Source organism: Phycodurus eques, chromosome 12 (assembly GCF_024500275.1).
Source record: "Phycodurus eques isolate BA_2022a chromosome 12, UOR_Pequ_1.1, whole genome shotgun sequence".
NCBI lineage: Eukaryota > Metazoa > Chordata > Actinopteri > Syngnathiformes > Syngnathidae > Phycodurus > Phycodurus eques.
Window position 1 is genome coordinate 8,825,758 of NC_084536.1, and position 21,072 is coordinate 8,846,829.

Sequence of the window (21,072 nt, forward strand, 5' to 3'; positions counted from 1 at the left end):
CCAGCATCACACCGGAATACTAATCTCTATAGTGTTGTGTCCTCAGACGCAGATTGATTTTACTTTGTGTCCTTGCTCATTACGCACATGAAACGAGACCCTGCACCGCTAACTGATGGACTCAAATGCACCATGCTAGTCATGCATGATCAAGTTCTTTTTGTTCACAAAATGCCGGTATGAGGCTGAGAGTCGTATCAAACTCACGTGAATGTGTATTTAAAAAAGCAAACAAAAAAAACACAGGAAGTGGCGACCTGCCAAAATAAAACAGTTAACACTGCTAACAGATTTATGCAAATGCACCATGCTCATCACAGAAGATCCAAATCAAAGCACTTTCTGATTGCAAAAAAAACAAGCTGGTCTCAGGCCCTGTCAAGTAAATAGGAATAAAATCACTGTTTAAACATTCCAAAATAAAATTATTATAGCGCTAACAAAAGGACTCAAATAAGATAGCCTTAATGGAGAAATGTTCAATGCACTGCGGTAGTCATAGAAAATCAAAATCATTTTTGTTCACAAAAAGCTGCTCTGAGGCTGAAAGTCCTGTCAATGAACTATGAATAAAATCATGAAATTTAAGAACAGAAAGTAAAACAATTACATCGCTAACTGATGGACTCAAATGCACCACGCTTGTCAGAGAAGATCAAAATCAAAGCCCCTTTTGATCACAAAATGTTCATCACAGGCCATGAGGACTGTCAGGAGATTTAGAGTAAAATCAGGGAGTGGCAACCTAAAAAAACTAAACGGTAACAAAGTAGAGACCTACAAAAATAAAACAATGGCAGGGCTAAAATAAAGACACTAATCAGAGGTGGGCAAACTTTTTGGCTCAGGGACCACATTGTCTTAAAATTTGACAGGCGGGCCAAGCCAGGACCAGATAGATGCTTACGTATCAAAAACAGACAAAAAAAGGCACTGTAGTGTTAATACTTAGATTTACTTTTAAAGGGAACAGTGTTGTTTTGTTGATCACCTTTTTTTTTGTCAGTGCATCAAAGTGTTAGTTTTGTGGCAATTCTCAGAAAACATCTGAGGTGTTCATCACTCAGCTGGGATCTCTTGGATGCTTTGTTGGTGTTCATCACACTAAAAGTCTGTTCACACTAATATATAGAGGCAAAAACCACCAGCATCCTCTGTGCCATCTTCCGGATTTTTGGAAATTTGTCTGCGCTCAACTCATCCAGTTTGAGAGTTGAACTTCTCTTTTAAGACCGTATCACGTTGGAGATCAATCAGCTCCTGTGGCGCTGTTTCAGGGTCTTGTGTGACTGAATCTTGGATGGCAGTTTGTCAGATAAAGGTGTTTTGCTGAGCCTGCAAGCTTGACTTTAACCGCTGAGCCGTAGCCATCAGTTCCTGCGTTGATTGGCTGTTCGCATAATCAGCATCCTTGGTAGAAAAGTGACGGCTCATGTTATATTCCTCTAAAGCCGCAATGGTTTCCTAACAAATTAAGACATACAGCTTTTGAGCGGACTTCAGTGAAAACGTATTGAGTAGTCCATTCTATATTAAACACTTGGCAGGCACTGTCGACTTTTCTTTTCTTTGGCCCACTCATGGTTGAAGAAGGGTTCAGAGCAGTGACAGAGTAAAAACAGAACAGCCAAAGTCAAGTTAATGTATCACTGTACCTGGTGGAAGCACTGGGCATTACAGGACAACCTGCTGGAACCACTCTTCATTACAGGAATGAATGCAGTCGTGATTTTTATTTGATTTGGGCGATTCTGTACAAATCTTTGGTGGGCCGGATTGAAATGATGAACGGGCCGGATGTGGCCCACAGGCCAGAATTTTCCCACCCCTGACACAAATGAACCATGCCAGCCACACAGGATGTATAGCAGTCCTTTTTACACACACAAAAATTGGTGTCCGGCAAAGAGTCCTGTCTAGGGAGTGGGAAATGAAAATGGGACTTACATCTAGTATGCCAGTCACAAGATCCAAATTAATGTGATTTTGTTCACAAAAAGCAGCTCTGTACTAAACTGTGTGTGTTTTGTTTAGACGCGGAGCCATCATGTCACTTCTGCAAGAGGAACTCTTTACCTCAGTACCAGGCCACGCTGCCGGAGGGAAACGTCCTCAACTTCTGCAGCTCGCTCTGTGTGACCAAGTTCCAGGTGTGCGCTCATTCATTTATGATGATGATTATGATTTTTGTGGACGTTTTTAAGACCGGTGGTCATGGTTACAGAACGCCACCCTCCAGACGGCCACCAACGGAGAGACTGCACTGTCCACTAACAAAAACAATGCGGTGCAGCTCAAGTGTAACTACTGCAGAGGAGCATTCAGCGTCAAGCCAGAGACACTGGAGTGGGAGGTCAGATGGGATTCTTCTAGATTACCCTAATGAAGGGTGGGGAAAAAAACTGAAAATCTTTAAGAAAAAAATAGTAGTATGAAAATAGCCCTGTTGTTGTTGTTGAGGAAAACAATGTATTTTTGTTTAAAACAAATTTAAAAAATACTTTTCTGAGAATAGTTTTTTTTTTCTCCAGAGTAAAGGTTGTGTAATGAGAATAAGTAATATTTTTTTATAATATAGTTGTATTTATTTATTTATTTTTTAAGACAGTCAGAATCTTATGAGTGTCGTATTTTTAGGAGGAATGTCATAATCTTACTCATAGTTTTGTTTTTCTTTTTCAAGGAACTAAGTAATGGACTTGCAGGAATAAAATTTTATTTTTTTTCTCCCAAAGAATACGATAATTTACAAGAATTTAAGTTCGTAATTTTTTAGTTAGGTTCGATACTGAAAAACCCATGTCATTTTTTTGTGGATGAATGTTATAATCTTAGTTGTTGCTTTTAACCCCCCAGAGAAAAAAATTACCCCTTACACCTCCTTGAGCTGTCACCTTATCGTGGTGGAGGGGTTTCCCAATGATCCTAGGAGCAAAGTTGTCTGGGGCTTTATGCCCCTGGCAGGGTCACCCATGACAAACAGGTCCTTGGTGAGGGACCAGACAAAGCACGGCTCTCAATACCCCTATGATGATTCAAAACAGAGGAAAACATTTCCCCGGGCCCCCCCCTCTGGAACCAGGCCTGGAAGTGGGGCTCGAAGGTGAGCGCCTGATGGCCGGGCCAGCAGCCATGGGGCCTGGGCCGGGCACAGCCCAAAAGGGTAAGGTGGGTCTCCCTTCCCATGGGCCCACCACCTGTGGGAAGGGTCATAGGGGTCGGGTGCATTGTGAGCTGGGCGGTGACAAAAGGCAGGGACCTTGGCGATCCGGGGCCCGGCTACAGAAGCTGGCTCTAGGGACGTGGAACGTCACCTCTCTGGCAGGGAAGGAGCCCGAGCTGGTGTGCGAGGTCGAGAAGTTCCGACTAGATACAGTCTGACTCTCCTCCACACACACCTGGTACCAGTCCTCTTGAGATGGGTTGGACTCTCTTCCACTCTGGAGTTGTCCCCGGCTCGGCGCCTGTACATTTGGGTTCATCCCGGTGGACGAGAGTGTAACCTCCCTCCGCCTTCGGGTGGGGGGACGGGTCCTGACTGTTGTTGCTGTTCGGTCCCTGTACGACCATTGTCAGAGTTTGGGCTGTATTGGCGGTAGTAAGTCAGACTCGTTTCTGGTTAGGGTTGGACTCTGCTCAGGCTGCCCTTTGTCACCGATTCTGTTCATAACTTTATGAACAGAATTTGTAGGTGCAGGCGAGGCGTACAGGGGGTCCGGTTTGGTGGCCTCAGTGTTGCATCTCTGCTTTTTGCAGATGTGGTTCTGTTGGCTTCATCAAGCCATGATCTGCAACCCTCACTGGAGCGGTTCACAGCAGTGTGAAGCGGCTGGGATGAGAATCAGCACCTCCAAATCTGAGACCATGGACCTCAGTTGGAAAAGGGTGGAGTGCCCTGTCCGGGTCGGCGCCCCAAGTGGAGGAGTTCAAATATCTTGGGGTCTTGTTCACGAGTGAGGGAAGAATGGAACGGGAGATCGACAGGCGGATCGGTGCTGCGTCTGCAATGATGCGGACTTAGTATTGGTTCGTTGTGGTGAAGGAGCTATTTACCAATCGATCTACGTTCCTACCCTCAACTATGGTCACGAGCTGTGGGTCGTGACCGAAAGAACAAGATCCCGGATACAAGCGCCTAAAATGAGTTTCCTCCGCAGGGTATCCGGACTCTCCCTTAGAGAGAGGGTGAGAAGCTCGGTCATCTGGGAGGGGCTCAGAGTAGAGCCGCTGCTCCTCCGCATTGAGAGTAGCCAGATGAGGTGGCTCGGGCATCTGATTAGCAAGCCTCCTGGACGCCTCCTTGGTGAGGTGTTCTGGGCACGTCCCACGGGGAGGAGACCCATGACACGCTGGAGAGACTATGTCTCTCGGCTGGCCATAAGTCCTATGTTTTGCAAGAACTAAATAATTCAAAATCTTGTGGCTATGTATTTTTAGAGGAAACTTGCAGGAATAAAATATTCCTTTCGGCGAATTTAGTTTGCATAATTCTTGCCCGGAGTTGTATTTCCAGTCGTTCATATTTTTTTTTCTTAGATTATTTTTGGGAGCAAAAAAAGTTTGGGAATTTTACAAAAAAATAGTCTGTTTTTGTGGATAAATATCATAATTTTACAATAGTTGTATTTTCGAGGGAAAACAATTGTAATCCTTTAAGAATAGTGTTTTTTTAAATTGGAAAATAGTAATTTTGCTCGAAAAAAAAGACACTTGTAAGAATACTTTTTTTTTTTAGAAAATGTAATTTTTAAGGGGGAAAATCCAACCATCCATTTTCTGTACCGCTTATCCTTACGAGGGTCGCAGGCGTGCTGGAGCCTATCCCAGCTATTTTCGGGCGAGAGGTGGGCTATGCCCTAAACTGATCGCCAGCCAATCGCAGGGCACAGATAAACAAACAACCATCCGCACTCACATTCACACCTACGGCCAATGTGACGCAAATAGTCTAAATTTGGAAGAATTGCATTTTTTTTTGTTTGAGGAATGAGCGAGCCTTTTTAAAATATCTTTCCCAAGGAAAACAATGTCTGTATCTCCCAATAATTTGTGTGTGTGTGTGTGTTGGGGGGAAAAGTCAATGTTTTGAGAATAAAATCAGCTTTCAAAGAAGACAGTAATAATGGTACAAGATGAGTTAGTTGTAAGCTTAAACTCATTGGCGTTGACCTTGAGCACGAGGGTGGACTCTGCACCTGACGTCTGTCCGTGTCCCTCAGGACAAAGTGTACCACTTCTGCAGCAAGGTGTGCTGCGACGACTACAAGAAGCTGCACTGCATTGTCACCATGTGTGAGTACTGCCAGGAGGAGAAGACGCTGCAAACCACTGCCAACTTCTCTGGCGAGAAGAAGCCCTTCTGCAGCGAAGGTAATGCAGACGCCTGCCTCCTCCCCTGCTGTTGATTATTTATAATTATTTTTTTTTAACCACGCCCCACTTTGAATGCGTTTTGTGTGCCAGGGTGCAAGTTGCTGTTCAAGCAGGACTTCATAAAGCGTCTGGGCCTGAAGTGCGTCAGCTGCAACCACTGCAGCCAGATGTGTAAGAGAGGTGTCACGCGGCAGCTTGGCGGCATGACCCGGGACTTCTGCGGCGAGCCTTGCGCCAAGAAGTTCCATGACTGGTACCACAAGGTCAGTTTTAGAACCAATAGTATTAACGGCCATGCTGACAAGAAAAAAAAAAAAAAAAAACGAATTACACCAAGGGAATTAAGCCTTAGTTTTATAATAACTGTTACCTGTTGCTACAGTTACTTACTAGGTTAATTACTTGACTGATTACTTGATTTTAAATGTAACTTAATTACTCTACTGATAACTTGATTTTAAATGTAACTAAGTTGGATTCCAAGAAAGTTTATTAATTACATTCGTCAGATGCTGACAAAACTGCCTCAACACCGCTTTTTCTTAGTTTAAAATGGTTTACTTTAACCATGATCCCTTGCCGCATCGTGGCTGTGGTCTGTTTTGCACCGGTGTAAACCCACACTGGCTCGCAACTTCTGCTTCTACTAATCCTGCTAGTTATCTTGGCTTCTAGTTAGTGGTAGATTGCTAGTTCTCGTCAATCATCTGCCGCGCTGTGTTCAATGAATCTTGCATACCTTTATCCAATTCATATCCCGCGGTGGCAGTCGTGAACATCCATGCAGATCTTTGGACACGGCAAATATGATGCCTCATTCCGCGGCGATTATAATCTCGTAGGAGACTTATTGGAAGCTACTGTTCAACTCCGCATATGCGCATGCAGAGTAAGTCAAAATGGCGGCCGTAAAACAAAGGAATTAAGTACGGCTGGTTATGTTTTTAGTTTTCATTCAAATCCCAAAATTCTGACTCTTCTGTTTTTGTTTTGTTTTTTGCGAATAAACTGGATTTAGCACAGATTCGTTTGTAGCACTACACATAATTTTTTAAAATTGTAATCATTGATGTCCTTTATCGGGTTTGCAAGATAATTTGGGTTGGAAATGATTACTTTTTTCAAGCTATTCTAGTTGGTCTTTTGCGCCTGCCAGATAAGACAGCCGTTAATTAATTTTTGATATGTTAATGAGTTTTGCACTAATTGAATTGCTGTTTACCTTGATTTGAAGATGGCGTGTGACCGCGGCAGTAGAGTACACACCAAACGTATATTCGCTTCTACAACCAACAACTAAACAAATAGTACTTACCAGATACACTAATTTCCTCGTTCACCACCAGGCCTGCTCATTTTTCAATAGGAGTCCCATGTGCCCATCATTATATCTGTCATTGTTTGAGGGCGTTGTGGGTGAAGTAGCGTCTTCTCAACCCCGATTGGCTGTCGCTACGTAGCGTCACACAAATTTAAGTTGAGTGGGTAGATACTTGACTATTGGCAAGTCTATGTAACAACGTCGCCAATTTCAAATCTGCACGTTTGGTTTTCAAAGGTTATTTGATTCAATAGAATACCGGCATAGATGTCAGACTAAAACCGTGTCACAGACTAATTTTGACCTATTTTATTTTGACCTTATTTTGGGGGGGATTTTGATGGCATGGGACCTTCAATTCTTGTAAATTCCATTTTTCCCCCAGCAAAAACAAAATAAAACAATTTTTATAATACATAGTCATGTATTCAGTTCCAGTCAGTAAACTGACAGCCTGTCTTTGCGTGTTCACTAGGCGGCACGCTGCGACTGCTGTAAGGTTCAGGGCCAGCTGACAGAGTCTGTAATGTGGCGTTCGGAGATGAAGCAATTCTGCGACCAGCAGTGTCTACTCAGGTTCTACTGCCAGCAGAACGAGCCCATCATGGCCACGCAGAAAGGGCCCGAGAACAGCTGCACGGGTAAGCATAAAACAATTTCGCCATTAATTATATCTATTGTTTACAACACTGATTCTCTAATGGTCCCTTTGTGTTTTCAAGTGGACATTATGGGCCAATTTGGCAATTTCCAGGCACCCTAGCAATCTTTTTTTATCAGTCCCCGAAGACACTGTCACTTAGCAACATTGTAATTTGGGAACCATGTCTATCATGTGTAAGCCCACACGAAAGTCTCAAGAAACCGAAATCAGCTATTTTCGTTTGAAACGGCCCATTTTGGTCATCTACAGGGGTCCATTGAATTTCTTTGAAAAGTCAGCCCCCAAAGCCCACTTAGCAACATGAGATTTGGTAGACGTCTATCTACAGTGTGGTACGGACAGTATTCAGACCCCCTTAAATGTTTCACTCTTTTTTTATATTGCAGCCATTTGCTAAAATCATTCAAGTACATTAATGAGGAAAAAAATGATTTTAACAAATGGCTGCAATATAACAAACAGTGAAAAATTTAAGGGAGTCTGTAAACTTTCCGTACCCATTGTATATCTTAAGTAGACCCATAAAAAGTCTTCCAATTGCCTATGGGTGGCGCATGGTTTGAAAACAGGAAACTTCGGTAATAACTGCCGCCAAAATCATTTTGACATAGCAACATGAAATTTGGTAGCTATGTTTATCATGAGTAGACTCACAAAAAAGTCTCCATGCTGTAAAACTCACATGAAGTCAGCCATTGTGGTTGGAACCAGCCATTTTAGTGTCAAACTGTATTATGTTTCTTTTCAGGCATTGAATCGCAAGCTTCCAAACTTGGGGTGAGTAGGTTTTTGAGAAATTTTCCAGTCTCATTCTGTGAACATTGTCAAGCCCCTAAACATCATCCTTCCACCATGCAGCTGGTAAGCCAGGGCACGGCGGCATACGCGGGCAGCGGCCTGATGAGAGACGTCAAAAACAAGGCAGTCCTCTGCAAGCCGCTCACCCTCACGAAGGCCACCTACTGCAAGCCACACATGCAGAGCAAGACCATACAGACGGGTGAGTCTTCACTTCAGCAGACACTTTATTAGCCACACCTGGTAAGACTGCTGTCAAAACTGATCTTGCTGTGTTAACACAGATGTGGATGACGGTGTGAAGCGGGAATACGTACCTGTCCCGATCCCCGTGCCCGTCTTCATCCCCATACCCATGAATATGTACTCGCAGTTAGCGCCCACGCCGCTCTCCATGCCTCTACCGGTAAGAAATGTTAATAATATTGCATACCACCAATATCAAGGCTACAATCCTGTAGTCTGATATAGGCATTAGATGAAAAAAATCCACCGGCCAAAATATTAAATCATTTTACATAGGGGCTACGTAACAAAGCGAAAAAATATCGTCAACACAATAATGGCACATGCAATATGTGTATGTGTGCAGCTCTAATTTAACACCTATTTTTATAATACAGTATTATGTTAAATACAAACTTGAGAGAAGTCACAGCAACATTGAACAACAGCAATAAGAAAAAAGTTTTTACATAGTCTGGCCTCCTGCTCCTAACAGTTCTCGTGCCACAGCATTGCCGGTTCCATGGGATCATAATCCCCCGCACGTGTGCATCTGCATTTTTCATCATTGAACACTTTTAAATTACTTTTAACCAGCTTGGAGGCTGAAATATCAGGCTGTCGATGTTTCATTTAATTTGGTTTGAAATAGTTTGGATTTTGCTTCGTAAAACTGCTGATTGTTGTTATATGAAATGATCTGAATGTTTTTTGCTTGTACTGTCAACTATTGCAACACGATGAACTGACGACCCTCCAGTTGCAGGGCGTACTCTTACCCTCTGCACCACACCACCCCGACATGGACACTACTAGTAGTATTACTACTAGGAGTAGGTAGTGCTTTCCAAAAGGTCCTGCAACCTTGACATTTGTCTTATCAATATATACACTTATACTAAACATTGTGCCACCTTCTGACCACATCTAATCGCTGACAATTACTTAGAACGGAAGTACAGAAACAGAACCTCGGTTAGGTTTGGAGCCCTTGTTGACATTGGATGTGTGTGGTCTGCTTAACTCAACCTCCACATATCCCCCCACCTCGGCCAGCTCCCCGTCCCCGTCTTCCTACCCACCACCCTGCAGAGCACCGAGCAGATCGTTCAGACCATCCAGGAGCTGAGAAGCCAAGCGCCCTCAGTCCCCGTGGCCACCCAAAAGGACCCGCTGTCCCCGACAGAGGCGACATCGGATGACCAGAAAGCAGGTACATCTCGCAAGCCTAACGCGTGACACTTCCTGTTGAGTGTGGAGTAAATATTAGATAAATTGAACAGGTTTAACATTCACAATGACTCCAACTGTTTTCTGAGTAGATTGGGCAGGAAAAATCACTCTTAACACATACCACACTCCCATGATAAATCACTTACCACAGGATAATCACTCCTAACACACTTCACACCACAGGGAAAAGCACTATTAATATACGCTCCACACCACTGGATCCCAACCCAATGAATAAACCTTTTCAACACATCCCACACCCCAGAATAATCAATCTTAACACAGTCTACAACGCAGGACAATCATTCTCAACACACCCCGCAGCACAGTCACTCTTGATACACCCCACACCACCAGATAATCACGATTAACTAGGGCTAGGACTCTTACTCTAAATCCCCATTCTCTATTTGCATTGACAGTAACGAATGACCAATGAATCAGAATCAATTTATACCTTGTACTATTGGTTATTGTACCACCTGGTTATTTGAAAACTATCTAGCAGATTTTGTCACAACACCAGAAAGAGTACGCTGACGCATTTAGGCTGTCGTGTTTGGCATCTGCTTTTCCCTCTGGAAAAGCTGTTGGCTGGGAGCATCTGCTTCTACTAGGCAGCTAGCTAGTTGCTAGTTCGCCGCTAGCTCTCGTCAGTCATCTGCCATGATGTGTTGCATGAATTTTGCACAACTTCATACAATTCATCTGTTGCAGTCGCAGTCTGCCATGAACATTCGTGTGCAGCTCCTTGGGCAGAGCCATCGGAAGCCTCGTTCTGCAGAGATTATCGTTTCGGGGGAGACGGCTCCGTGATCCATGTGATCAGCTGCAGGACTACAGTAGCTACTGTACAACTGCGCATATAAGCATGCGCAGTAAATCAAAATGGTGGCAGCCGTAAACAAAGGAAGTAAATGCGGCGTGGCAGCATTGCAGCTCTTGTCAGAATATAGTAGTATGTTACTCTTTGATTCGTTTTGATTGAAATGGGAAAATTCTGATTCGGTATCTGTTTTTTCAGGCAGACCCGCGAGGCCAATTCAACTCACCACCAACTTCTTCGTAGCTCTACTATTAACACACCTACCACACCACAGGATAATCCCTTTCACTACACTCCACAGGATAATGACTCTTAACACACTCCACACTACAAGACAATCACTCTTAACATACCCCACACCATACGATAATCACTGTTAAAACATTCCACACGAGAGGATTATCACACATAACACACCCCACACCACAGGGCCGTCACTCTTATGACACACTAAGGTTTGAACAACATCAGATTTTTTTGTAGTCGACGCTAAGGGGATGATAGTAGATGCTGACTGACTGATTGACATTATTTTTCTCAACTCAAGTCTCCCTCACTCACACACTCACTGGCTGCTGTGCTGAAGTCACAACCCACTCACCCGACATGTTCATCCAATCACATTCAGATAACTTCAAGGTACAGACGAAATTTGTACAAATCTAACAACAATTCATCATACACAACAGGATCACTACTTGCTACAGTGTATAAGAATAATGTGAAGTTTAAAAAATAGGACAGAGGAACCAATGGTTTTCAACAATGTATTTGATCAAACCTTGGGTTGTGTTACGAGCAGTTACTTCATTGTTACTTTATAAAATCCGACTTTCTTTGACAGTCCCTGAATGTATGAGGGGGTGGTGCTAGCTGGCTGCAGCAGCTGAATGCACACACTGAGCAGGCACGCACCCTGGCAGTGAGGCAATGACGGGAGGACAGCTGTCAGTTGGATTGTTTCTTTGACACATTAAGCGTTCATTTTGACAGTAAAGAGCTTATTAATCGACCATGGCTTACCTCCGTGTCATTGTGTAACCGGATGCTACAGTATCTTAGAATACACCGGGGGGTTGGTAGTGAGGATTTATGGCTACCCTCTCGGCTAGCATTAGCCTTTTCAGATGGTATGAATAGAGAGTACTTGTGCTTTTGTTTATATTTCAGGATATATTTGGATATTTTGCAAGTGACTTTGCTTACTAGTCTAATTTTTAAATCAAATATTGCCTCATGTTTGAGACACCGCTGCTAGTTTGCTACGTGAACCCACCACCTACCCGCCTTCATCAAGGCATCCGTGTCCAAAATATGTGAGTGGCGATTAGTCGACCGCAAGCTATAACCATCATTGCACAGTTGCAAAGTTGTCGATTAGTCAATTGGTTCAACCCCTACCATAGGATAATCACTCTTAACGAGTTCAACACCATGGGATGAATACTCTGAACACACACCATAGGACAATCACTCTTAAAACTTTCCACAAGACAATCACTCTTAAAAACTCACCACAGAAGAAAACTCACTCATAACACACGCCACGTCACGTGATAATCACGCGGCATAATCTTGTAGAGACATCCGACAATCGGGCCTTTGCTGACTTTGATTGCAGAGAAGGAAAAATGCTCAAATTGGCCTGATTGTTATGAGTGTACCCCAATTTAAAAGGACCATCTGCCTTTTTCTATCTGCCTTTTTTCAGACGTGAAGCTAGAGAAGGAGACAAGTGAGCATGAAGATGAAAAGATGGTCACCGCCAGTCCAGAGGAGCAGGTGAAGGAAGGTAATATGGATCCGAAGGAGGAGGTAAAGAAGGAGGAAGAGGAGGGAGACTACATGGACCTGGAGGAGGACTTTCCTCAAGGTAAATTATTTGTGGCAGTCAAACCACAGGAACTACTGCAAATGTTCTTTTTCAAGCTCAAAAGAAGACCCTTAATAGCATCTTTTGACTCTTTCACACTGCCTCTCTGGCCAAAATGGTGCATCAAAGGGTAACGGTAGAGCCAGCATTTGGCTGTGACTTTCAGGAGAGAGAGACAATGTTTTTGGGGGGAGCGATACCGATTATTAGTAGTCAAGGAGCCCGATACCCAATATTGGGAGCTGATATTCATTTGCTGTAAAAGGGACTATATTGTTGTCAAAATTTTGAATAATACAAGCTCCGGAACTTCATTTAAATGCATTTAACCATATCATTAAGCAGTTTTCCAGTTTTGCATTTTTTTTTTAATCCTAGACAGTAGACATCTTTGTTTAAAAAGTCTAACTAAAAGTACCGGGAGCTCCCGACCACAGCATCATGTCTTATAAAGTTAAATGAAACCCTAAAAAAATTAATAGCTCCTTTAAAGTTTTATGCACTAAATAAAGGTTTCCAAACTTTTACTGTAACTGAAATGTAAATCTTTCACTTGTCTTTGTTTTGAGTTAAAGAAATAGTACAGGAGTTCCCAGGGTGAGCAGCAGCTCTCATAAAATCAACTGAAAATTTCAATTATAGTTCCCTGAAGTTTACCCATTTTTAAATTGCTCACATCGATCTTCGGATTGAAAAAAAAAAAAAAAAAAAAAAATTATAATAAATTTAAAAAGGCCCATGCTCATATGTGTCAAAATGCTGAAAATCTGCGCCGTTAATCGTTCTATCCCTAACTTTCAGACAGAATTCAAAGGAGCGGGACAAGAGTTTGTCCGTAATCCAGTTTCAGGGAGCCACTGCGGCTTCTTGCATTGAGATCTTTGTTATAGCGGCAAATTTCATGTGCATGCATCCATGTTCATGACAATAAAAGGTGATTCTTCTTCTTCTTAAAATACCCCACGCTATCATTTTAACACAAAACAATTGTTCATTCGAAAAATATGCAAGGGAGCAGGACAACCCGCCATACGTAAACTGCAATATAGCAGGCGATTACTGTAGTCAAGTTGGTCGTGATGTAGTCCATAGGTGGCGCCAAAGCATGCTTGCATTTTGTAACCATGGGCCTCTGAGCAACCGGTGACTCACTGTTGGTCTCAAAATACTGTGTCATCCTCTGTTTAATTGAGTTTTCCCTCTTCTTCCTCAGCTTCAGCATCATTCCCAGAGGACATGGAGGAACGTGAGGACAAGCCGGCGCCACAACCTCAGCCAAGGACACAAGTACGCATGTTAATGTTTCACCAATCACAATGCCACACCGCCTCACGCATATTGTTGCCATGTTTTGTGTGTGAAATCTAGTCATTTTAGTCTGGATTATGCTAAAAATTAAACCATTTCCCTCTGAAAAGTCAGTCTTCAATTTTTGTCTTCTTGTGTGTCCCCTTGAATTCTCCTAACATCGATGGAAAGTTTCCAACTATGACAATTGCCGGAATTTTACAAACCTATTTGCGTCACAGGGGAACAAGAGGCTGGCGGTGAAACGCAGCTTGGTCAGAGCCTCGTCTCTTTGCTCACCGCCCCTGAAAGCTCTCTACGGCATCAACGCCTTCAGACGCTGGATGGGCTCAGGTGGAAAAGAAGGGTCCACAGCCGACCCCCAAGCGTCCAGTCCAGCTCTGGTGAATCCCGCCGAGACTGACGTACTGAAAATGTGCGCCGACGAGCTGAACGGCAAGCTGTGTGGCTTTGTAAGGGAGGTGTGCCGGCCCAATGGGGAGCGATACGCCCCAGACAGCATCTACTACCTCTGCCTCGGCATCCAGAAGGTTGGTTTTCTCTCACTTTCACTGAGAAACATAAAATGGTAGATATGTCAGTCGTGAGTCAAGCCCTGCCCAAAAAGTAATTTTGGTTTTAAAGCAGGCATCTTTGATGACACACCTGTTTTAATATTGACTTGCTAGTTGAATTTTTTTTTTTTTTAATTCAGCCCCTGATGAAAGTACCACTTGGCTTCATGAAATTTGGAAGGTATATCTATCATGAGTTGACCTACAAAAAAGTATCGAGAAGCCATGCCGAAAAGACACAGGAAGTTGGCTGTTTTTGTTCATAGTGGCTATTTTAAGCTCATTTTGGCCATTTCATAGGTTTCGAATAACTCTGCTCATTAATTTGTTTGAAAATTCAGCCCCTGAAGACAATTTCATATTGCAACGTGTAATTTAATAGCTATGTCTGTTGTGAGTATTCCTCCCAAAAATCTTAAGTGATGCAAGAAGCGATGCCCAAAAAGAGACAGGAAGTTGGGCATTTGGGTTCAAAGTGGCCGTTTTAAACTCACTTTGGCTGGCCAATTTAAACTCAGTTTGGCTATTTCTAGGTATTGAGTAATCTTTATCCAGACCCTGAAGACAGTTGCATTTAGCACCATTAAATTTTGTATATAGGTCACCACCTTTGGGTTATTTTGGGACAGAAATCCCCTTCAAGCAATGCAGTTACATTACCTTTTATATCCCATTTGATCTAAATATATTTGTGCATTTAGTGTAAACATTTTTATATTTAACAAATGCATTTTGAAAATTTAGATAAGTGGTACATATTATGGATGGCTATATATTTTTTTTGTATATATTTAAATATTACATATTAAAAGATTTTGCCTTCTAAATCTCAATTTTGCAAAATTCCCATCATTCCCGGGCTAGGAACCAAAGTTGAGCATGGAGTGTTTCCTTGGGGACACATTTTAGTGTTGCACAGCTCGGCACTCTCCTGCTGCTGCACATGTGAACGGCAGCTCTCATCTTACCACACGGTGCACTGCAACCTCACAGCTTTTCTGCACTTTAAGGCTAAAATGTCTTCTGCTCTTTGATGCTAAAGTGGAAAACTCCCTCTGTGAGTTTGAGGTTTTGTACAATTTTTACACTGAACTCCTAACGGATGCTGTGCTTTTGTTGTTCTTATTGATTGAGCTACTTTAAAAACGAAAACACCCTTATTTTCCCTATTATTAAAGATCATTTATTTAGATGTTTTACAGTGTTTGTGTCCTGTGATTTTAAACCTTTTGCTGTTCACATCCTGACAAATGTGATGATCATTTCAATATGAGGACACTAACATCACCTGCACATTCATCTATCTTTGTAACCATTTTGTCAATGGAAAACCAAAATGTTTTTTGTCTTTTTCTTTTTTAGCATCTTTACACCAATGGCCAACAGAGTGACATCTTCAGCGACTCCTGCTACCAGGAGTTTGGGGAGGAGCTTAATAAGGTTCTGATCGACTGGAAGCCCAGCCTGCTTCCTGATGGTAAGTACAGAGACCTAATTGGACAAAAGCCACTGTAGAGGTGCCAGTCAGGCAAAAAAGTAAGATAATAAACCCTAAAAATACCACTTAGCCATTAAAACCCATTTTTAGCTGAGTAATTTTTGTATTCGACGCCCAATAACCTAACTTGTTTTAGCACAGTCATGATTTCTAACATCGTTTTGCAATTTTAGCTTGTGTCCCCCTGCCCCCAATTCAAGTTATTAACGACATAACTCAGCTGAGACACAGATAATTTGTCAGTTGAACACAAAAATTGCTGCCGGGAAAAAACAAAGGAAGTTAATATTGGTAAAACACAAACATGACTCCGGCAAAAACATTAATATAGAAAGTTAATGTTGGTAGAACGCAACATGACTCAAATAAGTTAGTCGGACAGTAACATAAGTGCAAAAACACAAATGTGGGACGTTGGCTAAAAGCATAAGAAGTGAATGGCGGTTGAACACATCCATGATTGTGAAACCACAAATATACAAGTTAATGTTGGTTGAGCAAGAACATGATGAAAACAATGTAGGAAGTTCAAGATAATAAAAAGGACTCAGCTAAAACGGGTTTCAGGAATTAAGTCTTTATTTTGCAAAGTATGTGAATATTTGAAGATGTCATCTTGAGTAGTACAGTCGGTATATAGATTACAGTAGGCTACTGCCCATAATGCCACAGGCTTTGTTTTTTTTTAAGGTTTAAACTCTGTTTCATCGGGTCTATCTCCATGCAAAATGAGTGCATTCTTCAAAAGATTGCTCAAGACATACCGAATATTTCACTAAACGATGTGAGTAGGATAATTCGAGCAAATTCATCCGTATCAACACGAGTTCAGTGTGGACTGATAGCCTCGTAGCTTAGCTAGTTACTTCATATTCATTCTTCAAAACTACACAACTACACAATTGTTGACATTTTACCAACAACCATAAGCAAACCAAAATGCATCAGCACAACATTCTCGTTTTTTTCCCCGTCTTTTGTGTTAACTTAGTGTTCTTGTGTGAATTGGCCACTTCATTAGGAACAGCGAGGAGGAAGTGACCGCGATTTTACGGATTTAAGAGGGTTTCGTGCTTTGTTAGTGGGAGAGGCAAACAAACATATTACTGAGATACATAAATAAATAAATCACGCCGATAATTTAAGGTAACCCATGTTTTGTTTTATTTAACTTAACCAGAGGACGTAGCAATTGAATGTACAGGTGTACACGTCACGTGTTGTGCTGCACACGCACGTCTTGTGAAATCACTCGTTTTGCTGTTCTCGTTACGGGCATAAATACACAATGATTCACAACAACAACATAAAATACATATATAGATTTTGTATACATATATTTGGAGTTGCTATGAGCCTCTAAGGTAGGGGGATGCACGATAAGTATCAGAGCCATATGTATTGGCCTAATGGGAAAAAAAATGATGTCACACTGATCGTTTCGATACAAATCGAAACGGTGATGTTTTAACTGCGTCACTTGCCCTAAAAAGCTCGACTTAATAGTGCAAATTGAACATTCGCAAGAAGAGCGGTGCAGAGAGTCGAATAGGTCATGTACTTTAGTCATCAATTTTATTTTCAGGAATTTATTTGTCATGGAGGATTTTAGGTGTTTGAAGTGCTCATTACATGTTTTTCAAAGAGTCTACCAAGATGGCGGCCATTTGTTACGTTGCTAGTTTAAGTGCATCTGCAAAGGTTATTTTATTTTTATTTTCTTTATTCTGTCCACAGAGCTGGCATTTTGGGAGCCCAAATCCGATCATTTTTTAAACTAGGTCCCAGAGTGGATAAATCTCAAAACGCTGCCATCGTTTTCCTATGTGTACAACACATACACATCTTTCCTGAAACGACAACACTGTTGTGCCGCTTAACATGTGACCGTGTGTGAACATTAACAAGAAGTTTACATCGCATGGCTTCTTCTGTTTTTGGTGACTTCCTGTGGCAACTTTAGAGACACACAGGTCTAGCATACATACCCCAATGTTTTAGCGTTTTCGTGTAGACATGCACATTTCTTGAAATGATTCCGTGTTTAGAACGGCTCCGTTTTCGTGTGGACATGGCCTCAGCTGAAACACGCTTATTTTCAACTAACATTAACTGACCGTATTTTCCGGACTACAAGCCGCTACTTTTTTCCCGTGCTCTGAACCCTGCGGCCTATGTAACGATGCGGCTAAAATATCGATTTTTTTTTCCGCTAACGGCTATCAGGCGGCGCAATAAGTGCAAAAACAAGACAGGCCCAACTTGTTTAAACGTACAACAAAAACTTGTTTGAACGTAATGCTTAAAGCATGAACGCTTCCCATAATGCACTCGGGTTCAGGCATGCGCAGATGCCTTCTGCGTGTAGAAGACGACGCTAGTTTTTGTCACGCTCAACGCAAAACGCAGCACGACATGCACGAACGCAAAATATGTTTTTTTTTCACACCCTCATCATGGAAAGTACAAGAAAAGCGTATGATGCAGCTTTTAAGTTGAAAGCCATCGATCTGTCCATCCAGGAGGGAAATAGAGCTGCTGCACATAACTGGCCACGAGAGAACGCACTTCACCCGTGTTTTGAGCTGCACCGCTTCCGGACACAAGCTTCCACCAATGGTGATTTTTAAGCCAAAAAACCTCCCAAAAGGCATAGTCGTTAAAGTTAACAAAAAGGGTGGATGATGGAAAGCTTAATGACTGAATGGCTGACGGAGTTTTACAGTAGGCGTCTGGGAGGATTTTTTCCACCAGAAAAAAAGCATCGATAGTTTTGGACACTATGAGGGACCATATAATAGATTCTGTGAAAACAGCCATCAAGAGATCAAACTCAATTCCAGCTGTGATTTCTGGAGGTACAACAAGGTTTTTGCAGCCACTGGACATCAGTGTGAATCGTGCTTTGAAAGTGACACTCCGAGGTGAGTGGGAGACTTTGACGACCAGTGGCGAGAAATCTTTCACAAAAACTGGCCGCATGCGAAGATCATCCTTTTCTGAGGTCTGCCAGTGGTCTTAAAAGCGTGTAGCAGTGTGAAAGAATCTACGATCACCAATGGATTTCTAAAGACTGGACTGCTACGTGAGGAAAACAGCACAACTTCAGCGGTGACTGTGTCTCGAGATGAAAATGACATTGAGAGCGACAGAGAGACTGAAATGGTGTGTGACGGAGACGTTCAGAGGCTCTTCAACTCAGAGACTGACAAAGACGGCTTCAGTGGTTTCAGTGAACAGGAGGAGGATGAATAAAAACACTGACTTTTCTGTTATGTTTGAGCCGTTTTACTGCTGTGTTACAGGAACTGTTCGGAAACAAGGTATCTGAATAAACATTTACAAAATCTTTGTGTAAATATCTAATTTCACCAAGTATATATCCGCGGTGTATAGTCCGGCTAATATATGTTAAAAAAAAAAAAAAAAAAAAAATTCTACACAAAATCGGTACGGTTTATAATCTGATGCGCTCTGTCATCCGGAAAATACGGTATATATTTGTGGGCCAGAAATCAAGTAGAATTTCCTTAATGTCCCACCAACATTAACTTTTTCTTTTTAGCTGAGTCGTTTTTAATGGTCTACTAACATTAACTTATTTTTGTTTTAGCTGAGTGATTAGTTGTAAATTGGTCTGAAGTAAAATTTAATAAATTAGCATGTCAACTAGCGGGTTGCGTCTCGTGATTATACCACATTGCTGTTCACATCCTGACAAGTTGTGATTGTACTTGTTATATGAAGACGCTCACTCTGCAATACAAATATGGATGAGAGTAGATCAGTGATTCTCAAGTGAGGTAGTGGTACGCAGGCTGCCTCTACTGGTAGGCAGAGAGTCACATAAAGGTTCAAGCTGTATATAATAGGTTTAAACTTTTCTTTTAAAATCCAAGACTCTACGTTTAAGTACAGTTCAATTGTATTTAACTTTTAAGTACAGTACAGTTGCATTGAATCTTTTATAACTGTCCAACATTTATTTTGGTAAAATGTTTAACTTATATGCAATACATTTTGATTGAATCATGAAGTACAGTTTGTATTACAACCCCAATTCCAATGAAGTTGGGATGTTAAATATAAATAAAAACAGAATACAATGATTTGCAAATAATGTTCGACCTATATTTAATTGAATACACTACAAAGACAAGATATTTAATGTTCAAACTGATAAACTTTGTTTTTAGCAAATAATCATTAACTTAGACTCTTTTTTTGCAACACTTGTGAATGACTGAGCAATTCAAATGCGTTTGATGAGCATTCCTCAACTTTCTCAGTCTTTGTTGCCACCTGTCCCAGCTTTTTTGGAACATGTTGCAGCCATAAAATTCTAAGTTAATGATTTGCTACAAACAATAATGTTTATCAGTTTGAACATTAAATATCTTGTTTGTAGTGTATTCAATTAAATATAGGTTGAACATGATTTGCAAATCATTGTATTCTGTTTTTATTTAACACAACGTCCCAACGTCATTGGAATTGGGGTTGTATATTTAAGAGTTAATCGAGTTAATGTTGAAACTGCATAATGTTACAATGATATTAAATGACTTTTTAGGAATAAAGCCACTGCCTAGTATATGATTTTTAGTATTTTCTGTGGTACTTGGTGTAAGACGTTGTAGAACCACTGCATTAAATCACTACTTTGACATTACCACACGATTTTATATATTTATTTATTGACAACCCCCACCCCCCAATCGTAGGCTTAGCCTGGAGCCGTGTGGACGAACGGTGCCTGTGGGCGGGCGGGCATCTGGGCGGCACAACGCCCGCCGTCCTTCTGCGCTCACTGGTCTATCTGAACGCCAAGCGCCTCCGCCTGCACAGCACCCAGCAGCACCGACGGCTGTCCTTTGCCCAAGTCTACGGCCCGGGGGCCATGCACCCAGTCATCACCGGGGAGAGCCGCGTGTCTTCTCCTGTCTCTCAGGGTGGGTGAAATCATCTACAGTCATGGAAAAAATTATTAGACCATCTATTTTCTTATTTATTTTAATGCCCTGGTACAAATAAAGGTACATTTGTTTGGACAAATAGAATGATGACAACAAACATAGCACTAAAGAGTTGAATTTAACAGCTGATATCTGGCCATTTTCCATGGTTTCCTTGATAGTAGGGCTGCCACAAACGAGTATTTTGATAGTCTATAGGTCACCGATTATTTTTGCAAGTAGTCGACTAATCATATTTTATATTAGGGCTACACGATATTGAAAAAAAATGACATCACCATTTTTTTTTTTTCTCCCTAAACCTGTGATATATATTGCAATGTCAAATAATACAGGATCAGTGTTGGGAAAGTAAATTTTCTATGAGAACTAGTTCAAAGTTCAGTTCATCATTCCAAAAATGAACTAATTCAGTTCGTAGTT

At 41.7% G+C, this 21,072-nt stretch overlaps 1 protein-coding gene across 4 annotated transcripts in view; it reads left to right on the forward strand.

Annotated features, from left to right (window-relative positions):
- The window catches only part of zmym2 (zinc finger, MYM-type 2), a 65,061-nt gene that overhangs the window by 38,747 nt on the left and 5,242 nt on the right, over window positions 1-21,072 (forward strand). For 3 of the 4 annotated variants that reach the window (XM_061691111.1, XM_061691113.1, XM_061691114.1), the window contains exons 9-22: window positions 2,035-2,150; window positions 2,225-2,353; window positions 5,220-5,370; window positions 5,464-5,636; window positions 7,170-7,335; window positions 8,107-8,135; window positions 8,217-8,358; window positions 8,441-8,562; window positions 9,438-9,594; window positions 12,152-12,313; window positions 13,527-13,600; window positions 13,843-14,151; window positions 15,538-15,652; window positions 20,398-20,625. In XM_061691111.1, the coding sequence (XP_061547095.1) occupies window positions 2,035-2,150; window positions 2,225-2,353; window positions 5,220-5,370; window positions 5,464-5,636; window positions 7,170-7,335; window positions 8,107-8,135; window positions 8,217-8,358; window positions 8,441-8,562; window positions 9,438-9,594; window positions 12,152-12,313; window positions 13,527-13,600; window positions 13,843-14,151; window positions 15,538-15,652; window positions 20,398-20,625 (2,073 nt within the window). Of the gene's footprint in view, window positions 1-2,034; window positions 2,151-2,224; window positions 2,354-5,219; window positions 5,371-5,463; window positions 5,637-7,169; window positions 7,336-8,106; window positions 8,136-8,216; window positions 8,359-8,440; window positions 8,563-9,437; window positions 9,595-12,151; window positions 12,314-13,526; window positions 13,601-13,842; window positions 14,152-15,537; window positions 15,653-20,397; window positions 20,626-21,072 lie in introns of those variants that run through there. The other variant, XM_061691115.1, reaches the window with a different exon arrangement.